The following is a 22,258-nucleotide window of genomic DNA, read 5'->3' on the forward strand; positions in this document are numbered from 1 at the left end:
GGAAGTGACACTTCCAGCGCCAGCATCACTTGGGCGGAGATTTCGCTGATACCAGTCACTCAGCAGGGATATCTCAACCAAGTACAACAATATTTTTTTTTTTTCCACATGCGCCAAATTAAACGATTCGAAGATTCGCCGGCCCATTGTGTGCTTTTTTTTTTTTTTTTTTTTAAAACATAAGAAATAGTTCACTACAACCAAGAAAGAGAGTCTTTAACTAAAAACTGGTGCCCGCAGCACATCACACACCCCCTTTTTTTTTTTTCCCATATCACTCTGTGTATCACGACTCAGTGCGATGCACTTGACAATACACATTTGAACAAGTTCTTTGATCCGAGAGCTCTCTGGCTTCGAGGGCAAATCACTTGCGTTTGTTCGCCACGCTCGCTGAGTTTGTTCACAGAATCGTGTGGTCTCCAGCGCTATTGTCAAACATTGTTCCAAACATGACCTGTGGGGGGGGGGGGGGGGGTTGGGGGGGGGTTGGTGAGGGGGGGGGGGGGAAGCACAAATTATCGTAACAGCAAAAATACTTCTTCATGACTGACTCCCCCACCTCTACATTCAACCGCAACTCCAAGGATCTCATTACACAGGATCCACCCCACCCCCCCCGCACAAGTCTTTCCAACTTCTGCCATCAGGCCGTCGATATAAAGTCCCCCCCTATCCAAGAAAAACATCCACAAAAACTCATTCATTCCCATTGCCATAAACAGCTTAAATAAAAAATGAATGTGTAGAGGGTAGTTGAGGCCAGTTCATTGGCTATATTTAAGAGGGAGTTAGATGTGGTCCTTGTGGCTAAAGGGATCAGGGGGTATGGAGAGAAGGCAGGGATGGGATACTGAGTTGGATGATCAGCCATGATCATATTGAATGGCGGTGCAGGCTCGAAGGGCCGAATGGCCCACTCCTGCACCTATTGTCTATGTTTCTATGAAAGCTAGGGCATAGGAAATAGGTAACGTTTCGGGCCGAACCCCTTCGGGATTCGGCCCGAAACGTTGCCTATTTCCTTCGCTCCATAGCTACTGCTGCACTACTGAGTCGGATGATCAGCCATGATCATATTGAATGGCGAATGGTGCAGGCTCGAAGGGCCGAATGGCCTACTCCTGCACCTAATTTCTATGTTTCTATGTTTCTATGTTTCTATGTGTAGCACCATGTGTATTGTACCAATACTGTTATGTCTTGCGGCTTAGTTTTATTAATATTATTTTTTAAATTATAATTATTTTTTTTTCTCCTCCCTTTTTGTTTCCTGTTGTCCACCTTTGTAAATGCTCCATGTCGCATAGTTCCCGAGTTTTGTCCGGGGGGGGAGGGACTCGCCCTGCCGAAGCGTTAAGCATTTTCAAGAGGGAGCCTGTTCTACCAGTCTCCCAACCCCAGCCAAGACCCTTGAAGGTCCCTGGTCCTTGGGTGGAGCGCCAGAGAGTTTTTTTTTTTGTTTGTTTTGTTCTGTTTTGTTAAAAAAATATTAAATACAAAACAAAATAAAAAATGAACAATGGACAAATTAACCCCCGACGCATTGCCACTTTACACCTGTCCACAACTTTGATCTTGTCTATTTTTAACAGTTTTTAATCTTTATATTTGCTTTTAAGATCGATACACACTGTGTGTGTGTGCTCGCGGAAATCTGTGTTGGGTGACTTGTTTATCAGTACATTGTCCTGTCTGTATGTTGAGCCACGTCCAAGAAGATTTACTGTTACGACAGACAATAAAGTTTTCTGAATGAATCTGAATCTGAATCTGAATAATAGACAATAGACAATAGACACAGGAGTAGTTTAAGAAGGGACCTGGAACATCGAAGGTAGACAAAATTGCTGGAGAAACTCAGTGGGTGCAGCAGCATCTATGGAGCGAAGGAAATAGGCAACGTTTTGGGCCGAAACCCTTCCGGGTTTCGGCCCGAAACGTTACCTATTTCCTATTTCCTTCGCCCTTGGTTTCGGCCCGAAACGTCGCCCATTTCCTTCGCTCCATAGATGCTGCTGCACCCGCTGAGTTTCTCCAGCGCTTTTGTCTAGGTGCAGGAGTAGGCCATTCGGCCCTTCGAGCCAGCACCGCCATTCAATGTGATCATGGCTGATCATCCCCAATCAGTACCCCGTTCCTGCCTTCTCCCCATATCCCCTGACTCCGCTATTTTTAAGAGCCCTATCTAGCTCTCTCTTGAAAGTATCCAGAGAACAGGCCTCCACCGCCCACAGACTCACCACTCTCTGTGAGAAAAAGTGTTTCCTCGTCTCCGTTCCAAATGGCTTACTCCTTATTCTTAAACTGTGGCCCCTGGTTCTGTACTCCCCCAACATCGGGAACATGTTTCCTGCCTCTAGCGTGTCCAAACCCTTAACAATCTTACGCTCTGCTAAACGCTGTGTTTCTATGGACAGGTAAAGACGCATGAAGAAGGGTCTCCTGCCGAAACGCCCCCCCATTCCTTCTCCCCAGAGATGCTGCCTGTCCCCACTGTGTTGCTTCAGCACTTTGTGTCTGCCATCAGTTTAAACCAGCATCTGCAGTTCCTTGGTGAGACCACACCTGGAGTATTGCGTACAGTTTTGGTCTCCAAATCTGAGGAAGACATTATTGCCATAGAGGGAGTGCAGAGAAGGTTCACCAGACTGATTCCTGGGGTGTCAGGACTGTCTTATGAAGAAAGACTGGATAGACTTGGTTTATACTCTCTAGAATTTAGGAGATTGAGGCTGGATCTTATAGAAACTTACAAAATTCTTAGGGGTTGGACAGGCTAGATGCAGGAAGATTGTTCCCGATGTTGGGGAAGTCCAGGAAAAGGGGTCACAGCTTAAGGATAAAGGGGAAATCCTTTAAAACCGAGATGAGGAGAACTTTTTTCACACAGAGAGTGGTGAATCTCTGGAACTCTTTGCCATAGAGGGTAGTCGAGGCCACAGTTCATTGGCTATATTTAAGAGGGAGTTAGATGTGGCCCTTGTGGCCAAGGGGATCAGAGGGTATGGAGAGAAGGCAGGTGCGGGATACTGAGTTGGATGATCAGCCATGATCATATTGAATGGCGGTGCAGGCTCGAAGGGCCGAATGGCCTACACTCCTGCACCTAGTTTCTATGTTTCTATGTTTCTAAGATCAAGCAGAAGCCCCTCAAGTTTAATGGCCCCCAAGCAGACAGCCCCCCCCCCCCCCCCCCCCCCCCCGTCTGATAGGGCCTGCTAAAACCCCTTGATTTAGCCTTTGGAGTTATTTTGTACATGGTGCCAAAATATGGCCGTGACTCAGTGCAAATGTGGTCAATGCAAAAATAATGTCACCCTGCAGTGCACTCGTGGCAATGAAGCTCAATTGAACCTTTAGTTTAGTTTAATTTAGAGATACAGCACAGTAATTAGGCCCCGTGGCCCATTGGGTCCGTGGCCGACCATCGATCCCCGCACACTAACACAACCCACCCCGGGGCAATTTTACATTTTTACACCGAGCCAATTAACCTACAAACCCGCACGTACGTTTTTGGAGTGTGGGAGGAAACCGGAGATCTCGGAGGAAAACCCAAGCCGGTCACGGGGGGAGAATGCACAAACTCTGTACAGACAGCGCCCGTAGTCGGGATCGAACCCGGGTCTCTGGCGCTGGGAGGCAGCTATTTTACCGCTGCGCCACCGTGCCGCAGCTAAGTGTAGATGGATGTAAAGGATAGCATGTACCTGGTGGGATGAAGGGTCTAGTGTAGATGGACGGTTGGTTTGCATGTAGCTGGTGGGATGAAGGATCTAGTGTGGATGGATGTAAAGGATAGCATGTGCCTGGTGGGATGAAGGGTCTATTTCTGTGCTGGACAACTCTTTGCCTTCCCTTCAACTTTCCCATTATTTTCAGTCCATAACATTCACCAACATCAGGCCACCCCCTCAGGCTCCAGAGAAACCAAGACAATGCAAGTTTGTCTAACCTCTCCCGGCAGCCAAATACCCACTATTGCAGGCAGCATTCTCTAGCGGAGAAGGGAGGCTGGTATCCAATGGACATTGCGGGGAAAGTGTCACCGTTTCGTACCTGTTCCAAATCCTGATTCACGTCGTTTTCATCGCTTGACACGTCTTCGTTCATGTAGATCGCTGATGCATCTGGGACCTGCAATGGTACACGTTTTTACAGATGAAACTTACTGAAAGGTGAAATGAATGCACGGGCGGCAGAGTGGTGCAGGGGGTAGGCGCGCCTCCTCGCAGCGCCAGGGCCACCAGCTCAATGCGGACTCAGTTGCTGTCTGTGTGGAGTTTGCACGTTCTCCCTGCGACTGCGTGGGTTTTCCTCCGGGTGCTGCGGTTTCCTCCCGCATCCCAAAGACGTGCGGCTTTGTGCGTCGATCAGCCCTCTGCAAACTGCCCCTCGTGTGTGGGGAGCGGATGAGAAATTGTGGGATAACATAGAACGAGTGTGAACAGGCGATCGATGGTCGGCGTGGATTTCGTCGCCCCGCGCCGAACACTATTCGCCCAAACTTTTAACTTTTAGTTTAATTCAGAGATACAGCGCGGAAACAGGCCCTTCGGCCCACCGAGTCCATTCCGACCAGCGATCCCCGCACACTAATGCTATCCCTCTCCACGCCTCATTAGTGCTGTATGCCTATGAGAGAGAAGCGAATGTCACCAAACTTCTGAACTCTCTGGTCGGGTTGGAACCCTCCCCAAGACACACGTGAAGCTCACCGTTTGACATGTTTTTACAAAATGTTAAATGGTCAGCTAGACATAGACTACAAGACCTACACCAAACCCAAACCAATTAGGAGCAGACGAGGGCATTCGATCCAATTTGAGCTACAAAGACAGATGTGTACAGCAATTCGTTCTTCCCCCGCACAATTAAAGCACGGAATAATCTCCTACCAATCATCAGTCTGAAGAAGGGTTTCGGCCCGAAACGTCGCCTATTTCCTTCGCTCCATAGATGCTGCTGCACCCGCTGAGTTTCTCCAGCAATTTTGTGTACCTTCCACCCAACTATAGTTACCCGACCAGATGCAACTACATTTAAAGTAGCTCTTTCTTCCCAATAACCCCTTTCTGGCTTAAGTCTCTCCCTCCACCTCCTCCAGTTTAAATTCCATTTGGAATATTTTGGAGGACCAAGAACCAAGAATGCCGGCCTTTATGCCAAGGCGTAGTTCTACGGAGAGTCTCGACGAAGTCCTGAAAGAGTTCTACGGAATTTGGCGACAATTTGGGGGAAATATTGAGCGCAACTGCTGAAGCCCGTATCTAACCTACAAACGCCTTTGTGTCGAACTGTTAGGTCTATATTTGTTCTTGATTTCACCTTGACACAAAGGCTGGCAAACAGCACTGATAAGGGGCTGGAAATATCCTGAGCAGCAGCCCATAAGGACGGCGAAACGGAATACAAAATAAACAACAAAGCACTTTGAAATCAGTCCACTGGAATTTAGAAGGATGAGAGGAGATCTTATAGAAACATATACAATTCTTAAAGTATTTAAGAAGGAACTGCAGATGCTGGAAAATCGAAGGTAGACAAAAATGCTGGGGAAACTCAGCGGGTGAGGCAGCATCTATGGAGCGAAGGAAATAGGCAACGTTTTGGGACGAAACGTTGCCTATTTCCTTCGCTCCATAGATGCTGCCTCACCCGCTGAGTTTCTCCAGCATTTTTGTCCACCTAAAATTCTGAAAGGATTGGACAGGCTAGATGCAGGAAAAATGTTCCCGATGTTGGGGGGAGTCCAGAACCAGGGGTCACACACAGTTTAAGAATAAGAAGTATAAGGCCATTTAGGACTGAGATGAGGAAAAACTTTTTCACCCAGAGAGTTGTGAATCTGTGGAATTCTCTGCCACAGAAGGCAGTGGAGGCCAATTCAACCGATGTTCAACACCCATGATCACAATGAATGGTGGTGCTGGCTCGAAGGGCCGAATGGCCTACTCCTATGTTTCTATGTCCGTTTCTATATTTTCAAGAGAGAGTTAGATTTAGCTCTTAGGGCTAACGGAATCGAGGGGTATGGGGAGAAAGCAGGAACGGGGTACTGATTCAGGATGATCAGCCATGATCATATTGAAGGGCGGTGCTGGCTCGAAGGGCCGAATGGCTTACTCCTGCACCTATTGTCTATGTTTCTACGTTTCAAACACTGGGTGGCATAGTGGCGCAGCTGTTTGAGCCGTTACCTTACAGCGCCAGAGCCAGGTTCGATTCTGATAGACCCCAGCTTAAAAGGACGTTCCTTTGGAAAGGAGATGTGATGGAATTTCTTTAGAGGGCTCCACAGCCCTCTGCGGCATTGAGTTCGGGAACATGTTTCCTGCATCTAGTCTGTTCAATCCCTTAAGAATTTTCCATGTTTCCAGAATAAATCCTCTCATCCTTCTAAATTCCAGTGAATACAAGCCCAGTCGACCCATTGGTCATGTTTCTTCTGCACTGTTGTCCATGTATCTACACACCTGTACATTGCACACCTGTATCTACACACCTGTAAATTGCACACCTGTATCTATACACCTGTACATTGCACACCTGTATCTAAACACCTGTACATTGCACACCTGTATGTACACACTTGTACATTGCACACCTGTATCTACACACCTGTACATTGCACACCTGTATCTACACACCTGTACATTGCACACCTGCACACCTGTATATACACACCTGTACATTGCACACCTGTATCTAAACACCTGTACATTGCACACCTGTATATACACACCTGTACATTGCACACCTGTATCTAAACACCTGTACATTGCACACCTGTATCTACACACCTGTACATTGCACACCTGTATCTACACACCTGTACATTGCACACCTGTATCTACACACCTGTACATTGCACACCTGTATCTACACACCTGTACATTGCACACCTGTATATACACACCTGTACATTGCACACCTGTATCTAAACACCTGTATTGCACACCTGTACATTGCACACCTGTATCTACACACCTGTACATTGCACACCTGTATCTACACACCTGTACATTGCACACCTGTATCTACACACCTGTACATTGCACACCTGTATATACACACCTGTACATTGCACACCTGTATCTAAGCACCTGTACATTGCACACCTGTATCTAAGCACCTGTACATTGCACACCTGTATCTACGCACCTGTACATTGTTCACTTAATTTTATTTAATCATATAACTCCGCTGATACAACAGACCTCCGTGTACTTGTGTCGTGCTCCTGTGAGTCAAACTCGAAGCCCAGCAGCAGAAAAATGTTCCCAATGTGGGGCGAGTCCAGAACCAGGGGCCACACAGTCTTAGAATATAGGGGGGGTCATTTAAGACTGAGGTGAGAAAAAACGTTTTCACCCAGAGAGTTGTGAACTTGTGGAATTCCCTGCCACAAAGGGCAGTGGAGGCCAAGTCACTGGGTGGATTTAAGAGAGAGTTAGATAGAGCTCTGGGGGCTAGTGGAGTCAAGGGATATGGGGAGAAGGCAGGCACGGGTTTTTGATTGGGGCGATCAGCCATGATTGCAATGAATGGCGGTGCTGGCTCGAAGGACCGAATGGCCTCCTCCTGCAACCTATTTTCTATGTTTCTGTGTTTCTAATTACTTACTTACTTACTTCTCATGTTCATAAGTGATAGGAGCAGAATTAGGCCGTTCGGCCCATCGAGTCTATCCGCCATTCAATCATGGCCAATCTTTCTTTCCCTCTCAACCCCATCATAACTGTTCTGCTTCAAATGTCAAGTTTAAAAAAAAAGTACTCAAAGTATTGTTTAAACAGTGAGAGAAACTATTGAGATTATCTTGTACAGATAAACATTCACTAATGACTGGTGAGATTTAAGGCTGCAATCTAAAGAGGAACAGATTCTGAATTATGTTCTTGCTGTTTACAGTGGGTGGTGCAGTGACGCAGCGGGTGGAGCTGCTGTCTCATCGCGCCAGAGACCCGGGTTCGATCCTGACCTGGGGAGCTGACTGTGTGCGTGGAGTTTGCACGTCCTCCCTGTGACCGCGTGGGTTTCCTCCGGGTGCTCCGGTTTCCTCCCACATCCCAAAGACGTGCGGGTTTGTAGGTGAATCGGCCCCTCTGCAAATTGCCCCCTAGTGTGTAGGGAGTGGATGAGAAAGCGGGGATAAGATGGAACTAGTGTGAAGGGGCGATCGATGACAAGCGTGGACTCGACGGGCCGAAGGGCCTGTTTCCAAGCTGTATCTCTAACCTAAACTAAAATAAAAACAAAAGCTCCAGGTGATTTGGATTATATTAGCTGTCACTCTATTCTGAAGGAACATTGGGTTTGTTTGTTCTGGGACGATGACAAAGGTTTCTTTCATATTTTAAACAGCACATTATCAGGCAACTGAGCCACCCCACCACCAACTAGCGAGCAGTCCTGAGCTGCTATCGACCTCATTGGAGACCCTCGTACTATCTCCAATCGGACTTTGCCGGCTTTATCTTGCACCAGAAGTTGTTCCCATTATTTCCCTGTATCCTGTATCAGAGGGGTGGCAGCGGGTAGAGTCGCTGCCTCACAGCACCAGAGACCCAGGTTCGATACTGACCACGGGTGCTGTCTGTACGGAGTTTGCACGTTCTCCCCGTGACCTGCGTGGGGCTTCCCCCGGGTGCCTCCCCCGGTTTCCTCCCACATTCCAAAAACGTACCGGTTTGTAGGCTAATTGCCTTTAGTGAATTTGTAAATTGTCCCTAGTGGGATAGTATTAGCGTGCGGGGTTCGCTGGTCAGCGTGGGCCGAATGGCCTGTTTCCGCGCTGTATCTCTGAACTAAACTAAACTGCACACTCTGTACAGCTCGATTGTAATCATGTATTGTCTTTCCGCTGACTGGAAAGGTTTTCACTTGGGGACACTCGGGAGACATGACAATGCACTAAAGTCCAACTCGAACTCAAACAAAATGATTTAAAAAGTCGGTTACTTTTTCCTTGGGTGCATCCTGACGGCTGGCCAGCGCGTAGAGCACAGCATCGTGCACGGACAAGAAGAGACAACTGCGTTCCAGGCCATGGTCTTCAAACATGCCGCCAGTCTCGATATCCTCAAACACTTGATCTGTTGGAACAAATATTTAGCGGCAGGATTAGAAGCAGCCTCTTCTCCCCCCTCTCTCATCGGGCAAGAGGTACAGAAGTGTGAAAACGCACGCCTCCAGATTCGGGGACAAGTTTCTTCCCGGCTGTTATCAGGCAACTGAACCGTCTAGAGAAAGGCCCCGAAGGAGTTTCTTCCCAGAGGCAATTCGGACTGTAAACGCCTTTCTCACCAGGGACTAACTCTACAGAACGTTTTTCCTTCTATTATGTAAAAGAATATGTGTGTTATGATTGTGTTTATAATTTGTTTGGTTGTTTTGTTGTTTGTCTTTTGCACAAAAGTCCGCGAGCATTGCCACTTTCATTTCACTGCACATCTCGTATGTGTATGTGACAAATAAACGTGACTGACTGACTGACAGAACTACGATCTACCTCATAGGAGAGTCTCGGATTATCTTTGATCGGACATTACTGGAGACATTACAGTTTTGAGTGAATTTCGAATCTGCCTGACGAATCTGCCGTGATCACATTGAATGGCGGTGCTGGCTCGAAGGGCCGAATGGCCTACTCCTGCACCTAGACAAAAGCGCTGGAGAAACTCAGCGGGTGCAGCAGCATCTATGGAGCGAAGGAAATGGGCGATGTTTCGGGCCGAAACCAATGGCGAAGGAAATAGGAAATAGGTAACGTTTCGGGCCGAAACCCTTACGGGTTTCGGCCCGAAACGTTGCCTATTTCCTTCGCTCCGTAGATGCAGCTGCACCCGCTGAGTTTCTCCAGCATTTTTGTGTACCTTTGATTGAATTAAACTTGCAGTACGGAAACATGCCCTTAAACCCACTGTGTGTCGCAGGGAACTGCAGATGCTGGTATGTACTGGAGATAGGCACCAAGTGCTGGAGTAACTCAGCGACTCAGGCAGCATCTCCGGAGTAAAATGGACAGGTGATGTTTCAGGGTCAGGTCCCTTCCGGCTGTTCTTCAGACCTGCAACATCACCCATCCTTTAATCTCCAGAGATGCTGCCTGTCCTACTGAGTTGCCGCAGGACCTTGTGCCTGATGCGCACAGATCAGAGTTCAACCCTGACTACAGGTGATGTCCATGTGGAGTTTGCACGTTCTCCCTGTGACTGCGTGGGTTTCTCCCCGGGTGCTCCGGTTTCCTCCCACATCCCGGGGTTTGTAGGTTAATCGGCCCATTGTAAATTGCCCCCTAATGTGCAGGGAGTGGATGAGAAAGTGGGCTAACATAGAACTAGTGTGAACGGGTCAATGGGCCGAAGGACCTGTTTCCATGTGGTATATCTAAACTAAACTACATAGAAACATAGAAATTAGGTGCAGGAGTAGGCCATTCGGCCCTTCGAGCCTGCACCGCCATTCAATATGATCATGGCTGATCATCCAACTCAGTATCCCGTACCTGCCTTCTCTCCATACCCTCTGATCCCCTTAGCCACAAGGGCCACATCTAACTCCCTCTTAAATATAGCCAATGAACTGGCCTCGACTACCCTCTGCGGCAGAGAGTTCCAGAGATTCGCCACTCTCTGTGTGAAAAAAGTTCTTCTCATCTCGGTTTTAAAGGATTTCCCCCTTATCCTTAAGCTCTGACCCCTTGTCCTGGACTTCCCCAACATCGGGAACAATCTTCCTGCATCTAGCCTGTCCAACCCCTTAAGAATTTTGTAAGTTTCTATAAGATCCCCTCTCAATCTCCTAAATTCTAGAGAGTATAAACCAAGTCTATCCAGTCTTTCTTCATAAGACAGTCCTGACATCCCAGGAATCAGTCTGGTGAACCTTCTCTGCACTCCCTCTATGGCAATAATGCCCTTCCTCAGATTTGGAGACCAAAACTGTACGCAATACTCCAGGTGTGGTCTCACCAAGACCCTGTACAACTGCAGTAGAAGCTCCCTGCTCCTATACTCATAAAGTATGAGTATAGGAGCAGGGGCATGCGAGCAGGGGCAGACCAGCGACCCCCACTGACTAACATTATGCTAAACACACTACATAAAGGAAGGAGCAACATCATGCATCATCAAAATCATCAGCAAACATTTGATATTTAAAAAAATGCTCCAATATGCCAGAATAAACTGAAGCCCTTTAGATATCAACGGTGGTGCAGCAGTAGAGTTGTTGCCTCACAGCGCCATAGATTGGGGTTCAATCCTGACTACGGGTGCTGTCTGTACGGAGTTTGCACGTTCTCCCCGTGACCTGCGTGGGTTTTCTCCGACATCTTCGGCTTCCCCCCACACTCCAAAGACGTACATGTTCGTGGGTTAATTGGCTTGGTATAAGTGTGAAAAACGTCCCGAGTGTGCGCAGGATAGGGCTAGTGTGCTGGGATCGCTGGTCGGCGTGGACTCGATGGGCTGAAGGGCCTGTTTCCTCGCTGTATCTCTAAACTAAACTAAATTAAAATATTCTGCCCGGAAATGTTTTCCTCTCTGTGTTGAGTTCAACAGCGGTTTGGCAATATGTGAGTTTGCAACTTGCTGAGATGGACTTTGCCAACAGGCAAGTACGTAATGTACCCAGCGTTCCTGAAGTGGTTCACTGTCAGAAATTTATTTTTGTCCAAACAATTAAAACCGTAATAGCATTACCAGAGTAGACACAAGGAACTGAAATCTTGTTGGAATCTGAACGCACAGTGCTGGAGTAACTCAGTGGTTCCGTTTAGTTTATTTGAATTTAGAGACACAGCGTGTAAAACAAGCCCTTCGGCCCAACGAGTCTGCACAGACCAGCAACCCACACTGACTAACATTACGCTAAACACACTAGGGACAATTTCTTTTTAACATTTATGCCAAGCCAATTAACCTATAAACCTTTACGTCTGGGAGGAAACCGAAGATCTCGGAGAAAAACCCGCGCAGGTCACGGAGAGAACATACACCCGTAGTCAGGATCGAACCCAGGTCACTGGCTCCATCCAAGAGCTCTCCCAAGTTTAAAAAAAATCAAACTCGTGGTAAGTACGGAGAATGAACGTAGCGGGTACGTCGGAGCTCGGGGACGTCTCTTAGCGCTAACGGCAGGTACTCGGGAAGACTCGCTAACGGCAGGTAAGCACGGGAAGACTGGTGAAGATTTTTCAACATGTTGAAAAATGTCCACGAGAGCCCCGAGTACCGACGAGCGGCCATTACCGTAAATCTCCGAGTTCGAATCGGGGCAAACTCGGGGAGAGCTCGTGGAATGAACTCGTACCGTGGGACAGGGGTTTAAGGCTGCAACTCTACCGCTGTGTCACCGTGCCGCACACAGTTGATTGACACTGCGAGCGTCAACTAAACTCCAGTCTATGAACTGTCTAGTTGGCACAAGGGACTTTGTGCTTGGTTTTGTTTTTGCACTACATTGAGCGTTTAAAAAAAAAAAAATTTGGACATTTTTTATATTAACTATTAAGTACCAGGTTTACAAACCCTACAACTGCTGTTCAGTAACTCAGCAGGTCAGCCAAGCATCTCTGGAGAGAAATGATGGGTGACGTTTTGGGTCGGGACGTCTGAAGAAGGTCTTGACCCGAAAAGTCACATTCCTTTTTCCTTGGCTGATCATCAGTATCCCGTTCCTGCCTCCTCCCGATATCCCTTGACTCCGCTATCTTTAAGAGCCCTATCCAACTCTCTCTTGAAAGCATCCAGAAAATTGGCCTCCAATTGGATGCCGAGAATTCCACATACTCACAACTCTCTGGGTGAAAAAGTGTTTCCTCATCTCCGTTCTAAATGGCCTGCCCCTTATTCTTAAACTGTGGCCCCTGGTTTTGGACTCCCCCCAACATCGGGAACATGTTTCCTGCCTCTAGCGTGTCCAATCCCTTAACAATCTTATTTGTATCTTATAATCTTATAAGGCAAGGCACAGAGAATTCTGCTTACAAGCACGCAATCAATATCCTATTATCAGTGTGTATTAACATTTATTAAGTTATATGAGATATAAACATGACAATAAAATCCTCCCATGCTTAAGCAACGGTCAAAGGTGTTCAATCAAAGTGCAGTTGCTATTTATTAGCGATATGCCTCTCATAAATAGTGGTGGGTGGTAGTGTGTTCTTTTTAGCACTTAAAACTGCACATTCATAGTGTCAAAGCATTAACCCGATGAAAACTAATGTGCCATTACTCATTGGGCGTCAAAGGAACAAATGGTGCCTGACACCCTTTGCTGTATTTATTTATTTATGCCTGTTATGTTCTGTTGTGCTGAAGCAATGCAGGAATTTCATTGTCCTATCTGGGACACATGACAATAAATTCTCTTGAATCTTGAATCATGCAAAGGGCAGTGGTTGGGTTTATGGAACGAGCTGCCAGAGGAGGTAGTTGAGGCTGGGACTATCGCAAGGTTTCTAGAAGCAACTAGACAGATACATGGACAGGACAGGTTTGGAGGGATATCTGCCAAACGTGGGCAGGCGGGACTAGTGTAGATGGGGCATGTTGGTCGGCATGGACAAGTTGGGCCGAAGCTTTAAGGTTTAAGGAAAAATGTATAGACAATAGACAATAGACAATAGGTGCAGGAGTAGGCCATTTGGCCCTTCGAGCCAGCACCGTCATTCAATGTGATCACGGCTGATCATCCCCAATCTGTACCCCATTCCTGCCTTCTCCCCATATCCCCTGACTCCGCTATCTTTAAGAGCCCTATCTAGCTCTCTCTTGAAAGCATCCAGAGAACCTGCCTCCACCGCACTCAGAGGCAGAGAATTCCACAAACTCACAACTCTCTGTGAGAAAAAGTGTTTCCTCGTCTCCGTTCTAAATGGCTTACTCCTTATTCTTAAACTGTGTGGCCCCTGGTTCTGGACTCCCCCAACATCGGGAACATGTTTCCTGCCTCTAATGTGTCCAAGCCCTTAACAATCTTATATGTTTCAATGAGATGCCCTCTCATCCTTCTAAACTCCAGAGTGTACAAGCCCAGCTGCTCCATTCTCTCAGCATAAGACAGATTTAATAGGAATCTGAGTGGTAACCTTTCTACCCAAAGGGTGGTGGGTGTATGGAACAAGCTGTCGGTGGAGGTAGTTGAGGCAGGTACTGTTGTTACCTTTAAGAGTAATTTGGACAGGTACATGGATAGGACAGGTTTGGAGGGATATGGGCCAAATGCAGGCAAATGGAACTAGTGTAGATGGGGCATGTTGGTTGGTGTGGGCAAGTTGGGCCGAAGGGCCTGTTTCCATCACTCTATGTCTGAATATTCTAATATCCATATGATTCTCTCTTCCTTCACTGTGGAATGGATTTATCAGAGGTGTTTAAGAATAAGGGGTAGGACATTTAGAACGGAGATGAGGAAACACTTTTCAATACAGAGAATTGTGAGTCTGTGGAATTCTCCGCCTCAGAGGGCGGTGGAAGCCAGTTTTCTGGATATTTTCAAGAGCGAGCTAGATAGGGCTCTTAAAGATAGCGGAGTCAGGAGATATGGGGAGAAGGCAGGAACGGGGTACTGATTGCGGATGTTTAAGAAGGAACTGCAGATGCTGGAAAATGGAAGGTAGACAAAAATGCTGGAGAAACTCAGCTGGTGCAGCAGCATCTATGGAGGGAAGGGAAATAGGCAACGTTTCGGGACGAAACGTTGCCTATTTCCTTCGCTCCATAGATGCTGCTGCACCTGCTGAGTTTCTCCAGCATTTTTGTCTACCTACTGAATGGGGATGATCAGTCATGATCACATTGAATGGCGGTGCTGGCTCGAAGGGCCTCCTGCACCTATTGTCTATTGTCTTTTGTTGCCTAATTTTGAGGGGCGTGTTACCTGAAATGTATCGGTGACGTTTTGGGTCAGGGGCATCTCAAGGCTGCGTGCTTAGTTCATAAGTGATAGGAGCAGAATAAGGCCATTCGGCCCATTCAAGTCTACTCTGCCATTCAATCATGGCTGATCTATCTCTCCCTCCTAACCCCCTTCTCCCATAACCCCTGACACCCGTACTAGAATCTGTCTATCTCTGCCTTAAAAAAATTCATTGACTAAATACATATAATATATATATATATATATTATACCATATATATATTGTCTTTTCACTGACTGGATAGCAAGCAACAAAAAAACTTTTCACAGTGACAATAAACTAAACTAAACCAAACCAAATTTGAGCAGAGTCGACACGTTAAAGATTCTCACCTCTTATACCAGCTAGGAAAATGGTCACGCCAATCTTCTTGTAGTTTGAACACATCTGTGCAAACAAAGACAGCAATCAGAAGAACAAATAATAAGATAAAAAGCAAATGAATACATAAATATAAATAATAATAATAATAAATTTTATTAATGGGCGCCTTTTCACCTTACAAAAATTTAGCAGGTAGAGGAAAAACATGTAAGCGGAATGAAATAAATAGTAGAGACATGACTAGTACACAAATTAAAGACAGAATTCAATTCAAAACACAGTATGAGGCAATTCAAGCACAGATGAAAAGGGAGGGGGACGTGGGGCTAAGGATAGGCAGAGGTGAAGAGATGGGTCTTGAGGCGGGACTGGAAGAATGTGAGGGACACGGAATTGCGGATCAGTTGGGGGAGGGAGTTCCAGGGCCTGGGAGCTGCCCTGGAGAAGGCTCTGTCCCCAAAACTGCGAAGGTTGGACTTGTGGATGGAGAAGAGACCGGCTGATGTGGATCTGAGGGACCGTGAGGGTTGGTAGGGGGAGAGGAGGTCAGTGAGATATGGGGGGGGCCAGATGGTGGAGGGCTTTGTAGGTGAGGACCAGGATTTTGTAGGTGATCCGGTGGGAGATGGGAAGCCAGTGAAATTGTTTGAGGACTGGAGTGATGTGATGCCAGGATTTGGTGTGGGTGATGAGTCGGGCGGCTGCGTTCTGGACCAGTTGGAGTCGCTTGATGTAGGTGGAGCTGATGCCAAGGAGAAGTGAGTTGCAATAGTCCAGTCGAGAGGAGATGAAGGCATGGATGAGTCTTTCAGCAGCGGGAGGTGTGAGAGAGGGTCTGATAAATCCACCTAATCCAGGTAGCAGTCCACTGCACCTTTTTTTCCCCCTCCCACAAATATGTAATATGTGAATATGTGATTCTGTTTGTGGTTTTTTGGCACAATCCGCAAGCATTTGCCACTTTTTCATTTCACTGCACGTCTCGTATGCGTTTGTGACGAATAAACTTGACTTGACTTGACTCGTGCACCCACTCCAAAGCCTTCATGTCCTTCCTGTAATGGAGTGACCAGAACTACACCCTCTCCCATCGGGCAAGAGGTACAGGAGTGCGAAAACGCTCACCTCCAGATTCAGGGACAGTTTCGCCCCAGCTGTTGTCAGGCAACTGAAGGGGTAAGGCATCTAGAATGGAGATGAGAAAACACTTTTTTCTCACAGAGAGTTGTGAGTCTGTGGAGTTCTCTGCCTCAGAGGGCGATGGAGGCCGGTTCTCTGGATACTTTCAAGAGAGAGCTTGATAGGGCTCTTAAAGATAGCGGAGTCAGGGGATATGGGGAGAAGGCAGGAACGGGGTACTGATTGTGGATGATCAGCCATGATCACAAATGGTGGTGCTGGCTCGAAGGGCTGAATGGCCTCTACTCCTGCACCTATTGTCTATAGTCATCCTATCATAACTAGAGGGCGGACTATTTTCTACCTCATTGGAGGCCCTTAGGCTCTCTTTGATCGGACTTTACTAGACTTTATCTTGCACCAAACGTTCTTCACGAAGGTCTCGTTGAAAACCCACGCAGGTCACGGGGGGAACGTGCAAACTCCGTACCGACAGGCGCCCGCGGTCGGGATCGAGCCCGGGTCTCGGGGCGCCGTGAGGCGACAACTCTAACCGCTGCGCCACACAATGACCAACGCAGTCGAGCAAACCACACGGTGGTCTAAGCCCCAGGGGCGTAATGTTGACGGTGGTGCGTCCATTTGAAGGGCTTGGCCCGCCGCTCACCTTTCCCAGGACTTTGATTCCCATGAGGTCGACGAAACACACTCCGCTCATGTCCAGGATGAGGGTGTGAATGTCGACGATGGGGTGGGCGAGTTTGATGGGGTCTTCGGGGTTGTCCGCCTCCAACGTGGACTTGTCCATCCTCTCGTGGAGCCCGTTGGGGGTGTTGACCGTGATGTAGGATATCCGCGGGGATTCGTCCACCGAGTTATTGTTACAGTCCATGGACGACTCCGCCTCCACCTCCTTCACCAGCTCCTGCAGGGACACTTGCTGCAACAGAAGAGGGGGGGGGGGGAATGAAACATAGAAACATAGAAACATAGTAAATAGGTGCAGGAGTAGGCCATTTGCCCTCTCCAGAGATGCCTGCTTGACCTTTGTTGAGTTTACTCCAGCACTTTGTGTCTTTTTTTTGGTAAACCAGCTTCTGCAATTCCAAGAAGGGTTTCGGCCCGAAACGTTACCTATTTCCTTCGCTCCATAGATGCCGCTGCACCCGCTGAGTTTCTCCAGCTTTTTTGCGTATCTGCAATTCCTTGTGTCTGCCAGAGGAAATAGTTGAGGCAGGGGAAATAGAAACATAGAAACATAGACAATAGGTGCAGGAGTAGTAGAGGCCATTCGGCCCTTCGAGCCTGCACCATTCGTCATTCAATATGATCATGGCTGATCATCCAACTCAGTAGCCTGTACCTGCCTTCTCTCCATACCCCCTGATCCCTTTAGCCACAAGGGCCACATCTAACTCCCTCTTAAATATAGCCAATGAACTGTGGCCTCAACTACCTTCTGTGGCAGAGAATTCCACGGATTCACTACTCTCTGTGTGAATTTTTTTTTTCTCACCTCGGTCCTAAAAGACTTCCTTCCCCCTTATCCTCAAACTGTGACCCCTTGTTCTGGACTTCCCCAACATCGGGAACAATGGCGAGATGTGTAGGAAGCGAGGTTGACAAAAGTGCTGGAGAAAATCAGCGGGTGCAGCAGCATCTATGGAGCGAAGGGGCCTCGTTTCGGGCCGAAACCAAGGGCGAAGGAAATGGGAAATAGGTAACGTTTCGGGCCGAAACCCTTCTGGGTTTCGGCCCGAAACGTTGCCTATTTCCTTCGCTCCATAGATGCTGCTGCACCCGCTGAGTTTCTCCAGCACTTTTGTCTACCTTCGATTTTCCAGCATCTGCCGTTCCCTCTTGAACATGTGTAGGAAGGAACTGCAGATGCCGGTTTACACCGAAGATAGACACCAAATGCTGGAGTGTCAATCTCAACCAAGAACTGCCTATGCGTTATCAACCATACCTTGTTGACGAGGTTACTTGGTCTTCTGGCATCCATTTCTTGTTCTTCTCGCTTTGCAGCTTTGAGGTACTTCTTCTTGGCTATTAGAACCTTCACCGGATCGAACCCCGACTGCGGGAGAGAAAAGAGTGACTTAGCTGCGATCGTCACCGCGCCTTTCGAAAGCTTGAACATTAGGACTCGAAGGCTTGAGTTAGAAACATAGAAACATAGAAAGTAGGTGCAGGAGTAGAGGCCATTCGGCCCTTCGAGCCTGCGCCGCCATTCAATATGATCATCCAACTCAGTATCCTGTCCCTGCCTTCTCTCCATACCCCCTGATCCCTTTAGCCACAAGGGCCACATCTAACCCTCTTAAATATAGCCAATGAACTTTGGCCTCAACTATCTTCTGTGGCAGAGAATTCCACAGATTCACCACTCTCTGTGTGAAAAATGTTTTTCACATCTCAGTCCTAAAAGACTTCCCCCTTATCCTTAAACTGTGACCCCTAGTTCTGGACTTCCCCAACATCGGGAACAATCTTCCTGCATCTAGCCTGTCCAACCCCTTAAGAATTTTATACATTTCTAACAGGTTGCAGGGAGTAGTAGGGAAAGGTTGGATCGGCTGGGATAGGAGCAGAATTAGGCCATTCGGCCCATCGAGTCTACTACTTCATTCAATCATGGCTGATCTATCTCTCCCTCCTAACCCCATTCACCTGCTTTCTCCCCATATGGAATTCCCTGCCACAGAGGGCAGTGGAGGCCAAGTCACTGGATGGATATAAGAGAGTTAGATAGAGCTCTAGGGGCTAGTGGAGTCAAGGGATATGGGGAGAAGGCAGGCACGGGTTATTGATTGGGGACGATCAGCCATGATCACAATGAATGGCGGTGCTGGCTCGAAGGGCCGAATGGCCTCCTCTTGCACCTATTTTCTATGTTTCTATTTATCTATCATCCCTGACACCCATACTAATCAATAATCTATCCATCTCTGCCTTAAAAGTATCCATTGACTTGGCCTCCACAGCCGTCTGTGGCAAAGAATTCCACAGATTCACCACCCTCTGACTAAAGAAATTCCTCCTCATCTCTGTTAATTCTGAGGCTGTGACCTCTGGTCCCAGGTTAGACTCTCCCACTAGTGGAAACACCCTCTCCACATCCACTCTATCCAGGCCTTACACTATGCGGTAAGTTTCAACAAGGTCCCCCCCCCCATTCTTCTAATTCCCCCCTGGATTATAAAATGGGAGGGCCTAGGGTGAGAGACTTATGTGGGACATCAGGGGCGATCTTTCCACTCAGAGGGTAGTCCATACCTGGAATGAGCTGCCAGAATTAGCTATAGAAGTCGATACAGTAACAACTTTTGAAAGTCATTTGGGGAGGCACAGTGGTGCAGCGGGTAGAGCTGCTACCTCACAGCACCAGAGACCCGGGTTCAATCCTGACTAGGTGCTCTGTCTGTACGGAGTTTGCACGTTCTCCCCGTGACCACTTGGGTTCTCGTGAGATGCTCCAGTTTCCTCCCACATTCCAAAGACGTGCAGGTTTGACGGAGTCAGGGGAATTGGGGAGAAGGCAGGAACGGGGTACTGATTGGGGATGATCACATTGAATGGCGGTGCTGGCTCGAAGGGCCAAATGGCCTACTCCTGCACCTATTGTCTATTGTCTATTGTTAATTGGCAGTAGACTAGTATGTGGGAGACAAAAGTGGGATATTATAGATCGAGTGTGAGGATGGTCAGCATGGACTCGGTGGGCCGAAGGGCCTGTTTCCATGCTGTTACTCTAAACTAAGATACATGGATAGGAAGGGTTTTGTTGGAAATACAGGGAATGACTACTAGCCCAATATGCCAACTTATCCAAATGGAAGTTAGACTTAAAAGAGGACCAGAGGGGTAATTTTTCTCACAGAGGGTGGTGGGTGTATGGAACGAGCTGCCAGAGCAGGAAGCTGAGGCATGGACTATCCCAACGTTTTAGTGCAAATTAATCTATGAGTTTGAATCGGTGATATTTTACCTTTTTGATCACTTTCGTTCGGAAAAACTCCACATTTGCAAAATACAGCGGAGAGCAGTAGGTGATGATTTTTATTCCACTGATTTCTTTTGCCTGGAAGAGAAGCACAATGATTTTTTTGTGTTCAGTTACTGATTAAGGATTTTGTTTCATGTTAAGCAGTCAAACAGTCCCGAGATCTGGTATTAGATGTCATTAATAGAACCTACACGGCAGCATAAAAGCATCTCTGGGCTAGAAACCCACTACTGAAAAGTTACCCGCCAGGAAGTGAGCGGGCAAGATCATCTCTGACCCCTCTCACCCTGGCCACAAACTCTTTGAATCACTTCCCTCTGGAAGGCGACTCCGGACTGTCAAAGCTGCCACAGCCAGATATAAAAACAGCTTTTCCCCACGAGCAGTAGCTCTACACAATAACCAAAAATCTGTAGCCTCCTTTTACTCTGGTATTTTATTTAATTCACGTTTAATAAAGAATGTCTTATTATTAATGTTTAATGTTTTATGTGTCATTCCGAATGCCCCTGTCCCACTTAGGAAACCTGAACGGAAACCTCTGGAGACTTTGCGCCCCACCCAAGGTTTCTGTGCGGTTCCTGGAGGTTCCCGGAGGTTTTTGTCAGTCTCCCTACCTGCTTCCACTACCTGCAACCTCCGGCAACCACCTGCAACCTCCGGGAACCGCACGGAAACCCTGGGTGAGGCGCAAAGTCTCCAGAGGTTTCCGTTCAGGTTTCCTAAGTGGGACCGGGGCATAACTGTCACTGTATGTGGTTGTCACTTGCGGGCGGAGCACCAAGGCAAATTCCTTGTATGTGAATACTTGGCCAATAAACTTTTTCATTCATTCATTGAAGTCACCACACTCTAAGTCCGACCTGCAACAGCTTCTTCTCCACAACCACCCGGCTATTAAACACTATAACCTTATAGAGGGGTATAAAATCATGAGAGGAATAGATCGGGTAGAGCCTCTTGCCCTGAGTAGGTGAATCGAAGACCAGAGGACATAGGTTTAAGGTGAAGGGGAAAAGATTGAATGGGAATCTGAGGGGTAACTTTTTCAACACAAAGGGTGGTGGGTGTATGGAACAAGCTGCCAGAGCAGGAAACTGAGGCAGGGACTCTCCCAACAATTAGAGGGGTGCATGGATAGGACAGGTTTGGAGGGATATGGGCCAAACTCAAGGAGGTGGGACGAGTATAGATGGGCCTGTGTGGGCAAGTTGGGCCGAAGGGCCTGTTTTCATGCTGTATCACTCTATGATTCTATGACTAACCTCCTGATAGGCTCCGAACTTTATAGACCTGGGGGCAATATTTTTGACTGCACTATTATTGTTTATTTATTTATCTGTTGGTTTTATATATGTATGTATGTATGTATGTATGTATGTATGTATGTATGTATGTATGTATGTATGTATGTATGTATGTATGTATGTATGTATGTATGTATATGTATATTGAATTGTATTTTGAAGACAGACAAATATCTGGAGGTCAGGCAGAATCTCTGGAGAAAAGGAATAGGTGATTTTTCGGGTTGAGACCCTTCTTGTTGTTTAGAGGTACAGCAGCGGGAACAGGCCCTTTGGCCCACTCAGTCCGTGCTGACCAGCGATCCTAGCACACTAGCATCATCCCACACATTAGGGACAATTTTAGCAGTTTTTTCCCCGAAGCCAATTAACCTACAAGAACCTGCACGTCTTTGGAGTGTGGGAGGAAACCGGAGCGCCCGGAGAAAACCCACGCGGGCCACAGTGAGAACGTACAGTCAGCGCCCGCGGTCAGGATCGAACCCGGGGTCTCTGGCGTGAGGTGTGAGGCAGCGACTCTACCGCTGCGCCACTGAGCCGCGCCCAGCATCTGGTTTGTTTTCC

The 22,258-nt window shown here is 47.5% G+C and overlaps 1 protein-coding gene across 2 annotated transcripts in view; it reads right to left on the reverse strand.

Annotated features, from left to right (window-relative positions):
- Window positions 1–227: 227 nt before the first annotated feature.
- Window positions 228–22,258, reverse strand: part of LOC129708907 (solute carrier family 26 member 9-like) — a 104,715-nt gene continuing 82,684 nt past the window's right edge. For both annotated transcript variants that reach the window (XM_055654962.1, XM_055654961.1), the window contains exons 15-21: window positions 20,370–20,462; window positions 18,348–18,458; window positions 17,046–17,318; window positions 15,268–15,322; window positions 8,968–9,101; window positions 4,063–4,140; window positions 228–457 (exon numbers count right to left, since the gene is read on the reverse strand). In XM_055654962.1, coding sequence (XP_055510937.1) covers window positions 404–457; window positions 4,063–4,140; window positions 8,968–9,101; window positions 15,268–15,322; window positions 17,046–17,318; window positions 18,348–18,458; window positions 20,370–20,462 — 798 coding nt within the window. In that variant the 3' untranslated portion in view covers window positions 228–403. The remainder of the gene's footprint in view (window positions 458–4,062; window positions 4,141–8,967; window positions 9,102–15,267; window positions 15,323–17,045; window positions 17,319–18,347; window positions 18,459–20,369; window positions 20,463–22,258) is intronic.

The sequence above is a fragment of the Leucoraja erinacea genome, chromosome 24 (genome assembly GCF_028641065.1).
Source record: "Leucoraja erinacea ecotype New England chromosome 24, Leri_hhj_1, whole genome shotgun sequence".
NCBI lineage: Eukaryota > Metazoa > Chordata > Chondrichthyes > Rajiformes > Rajidae > Leucoraja > Leucoraja erinaceus.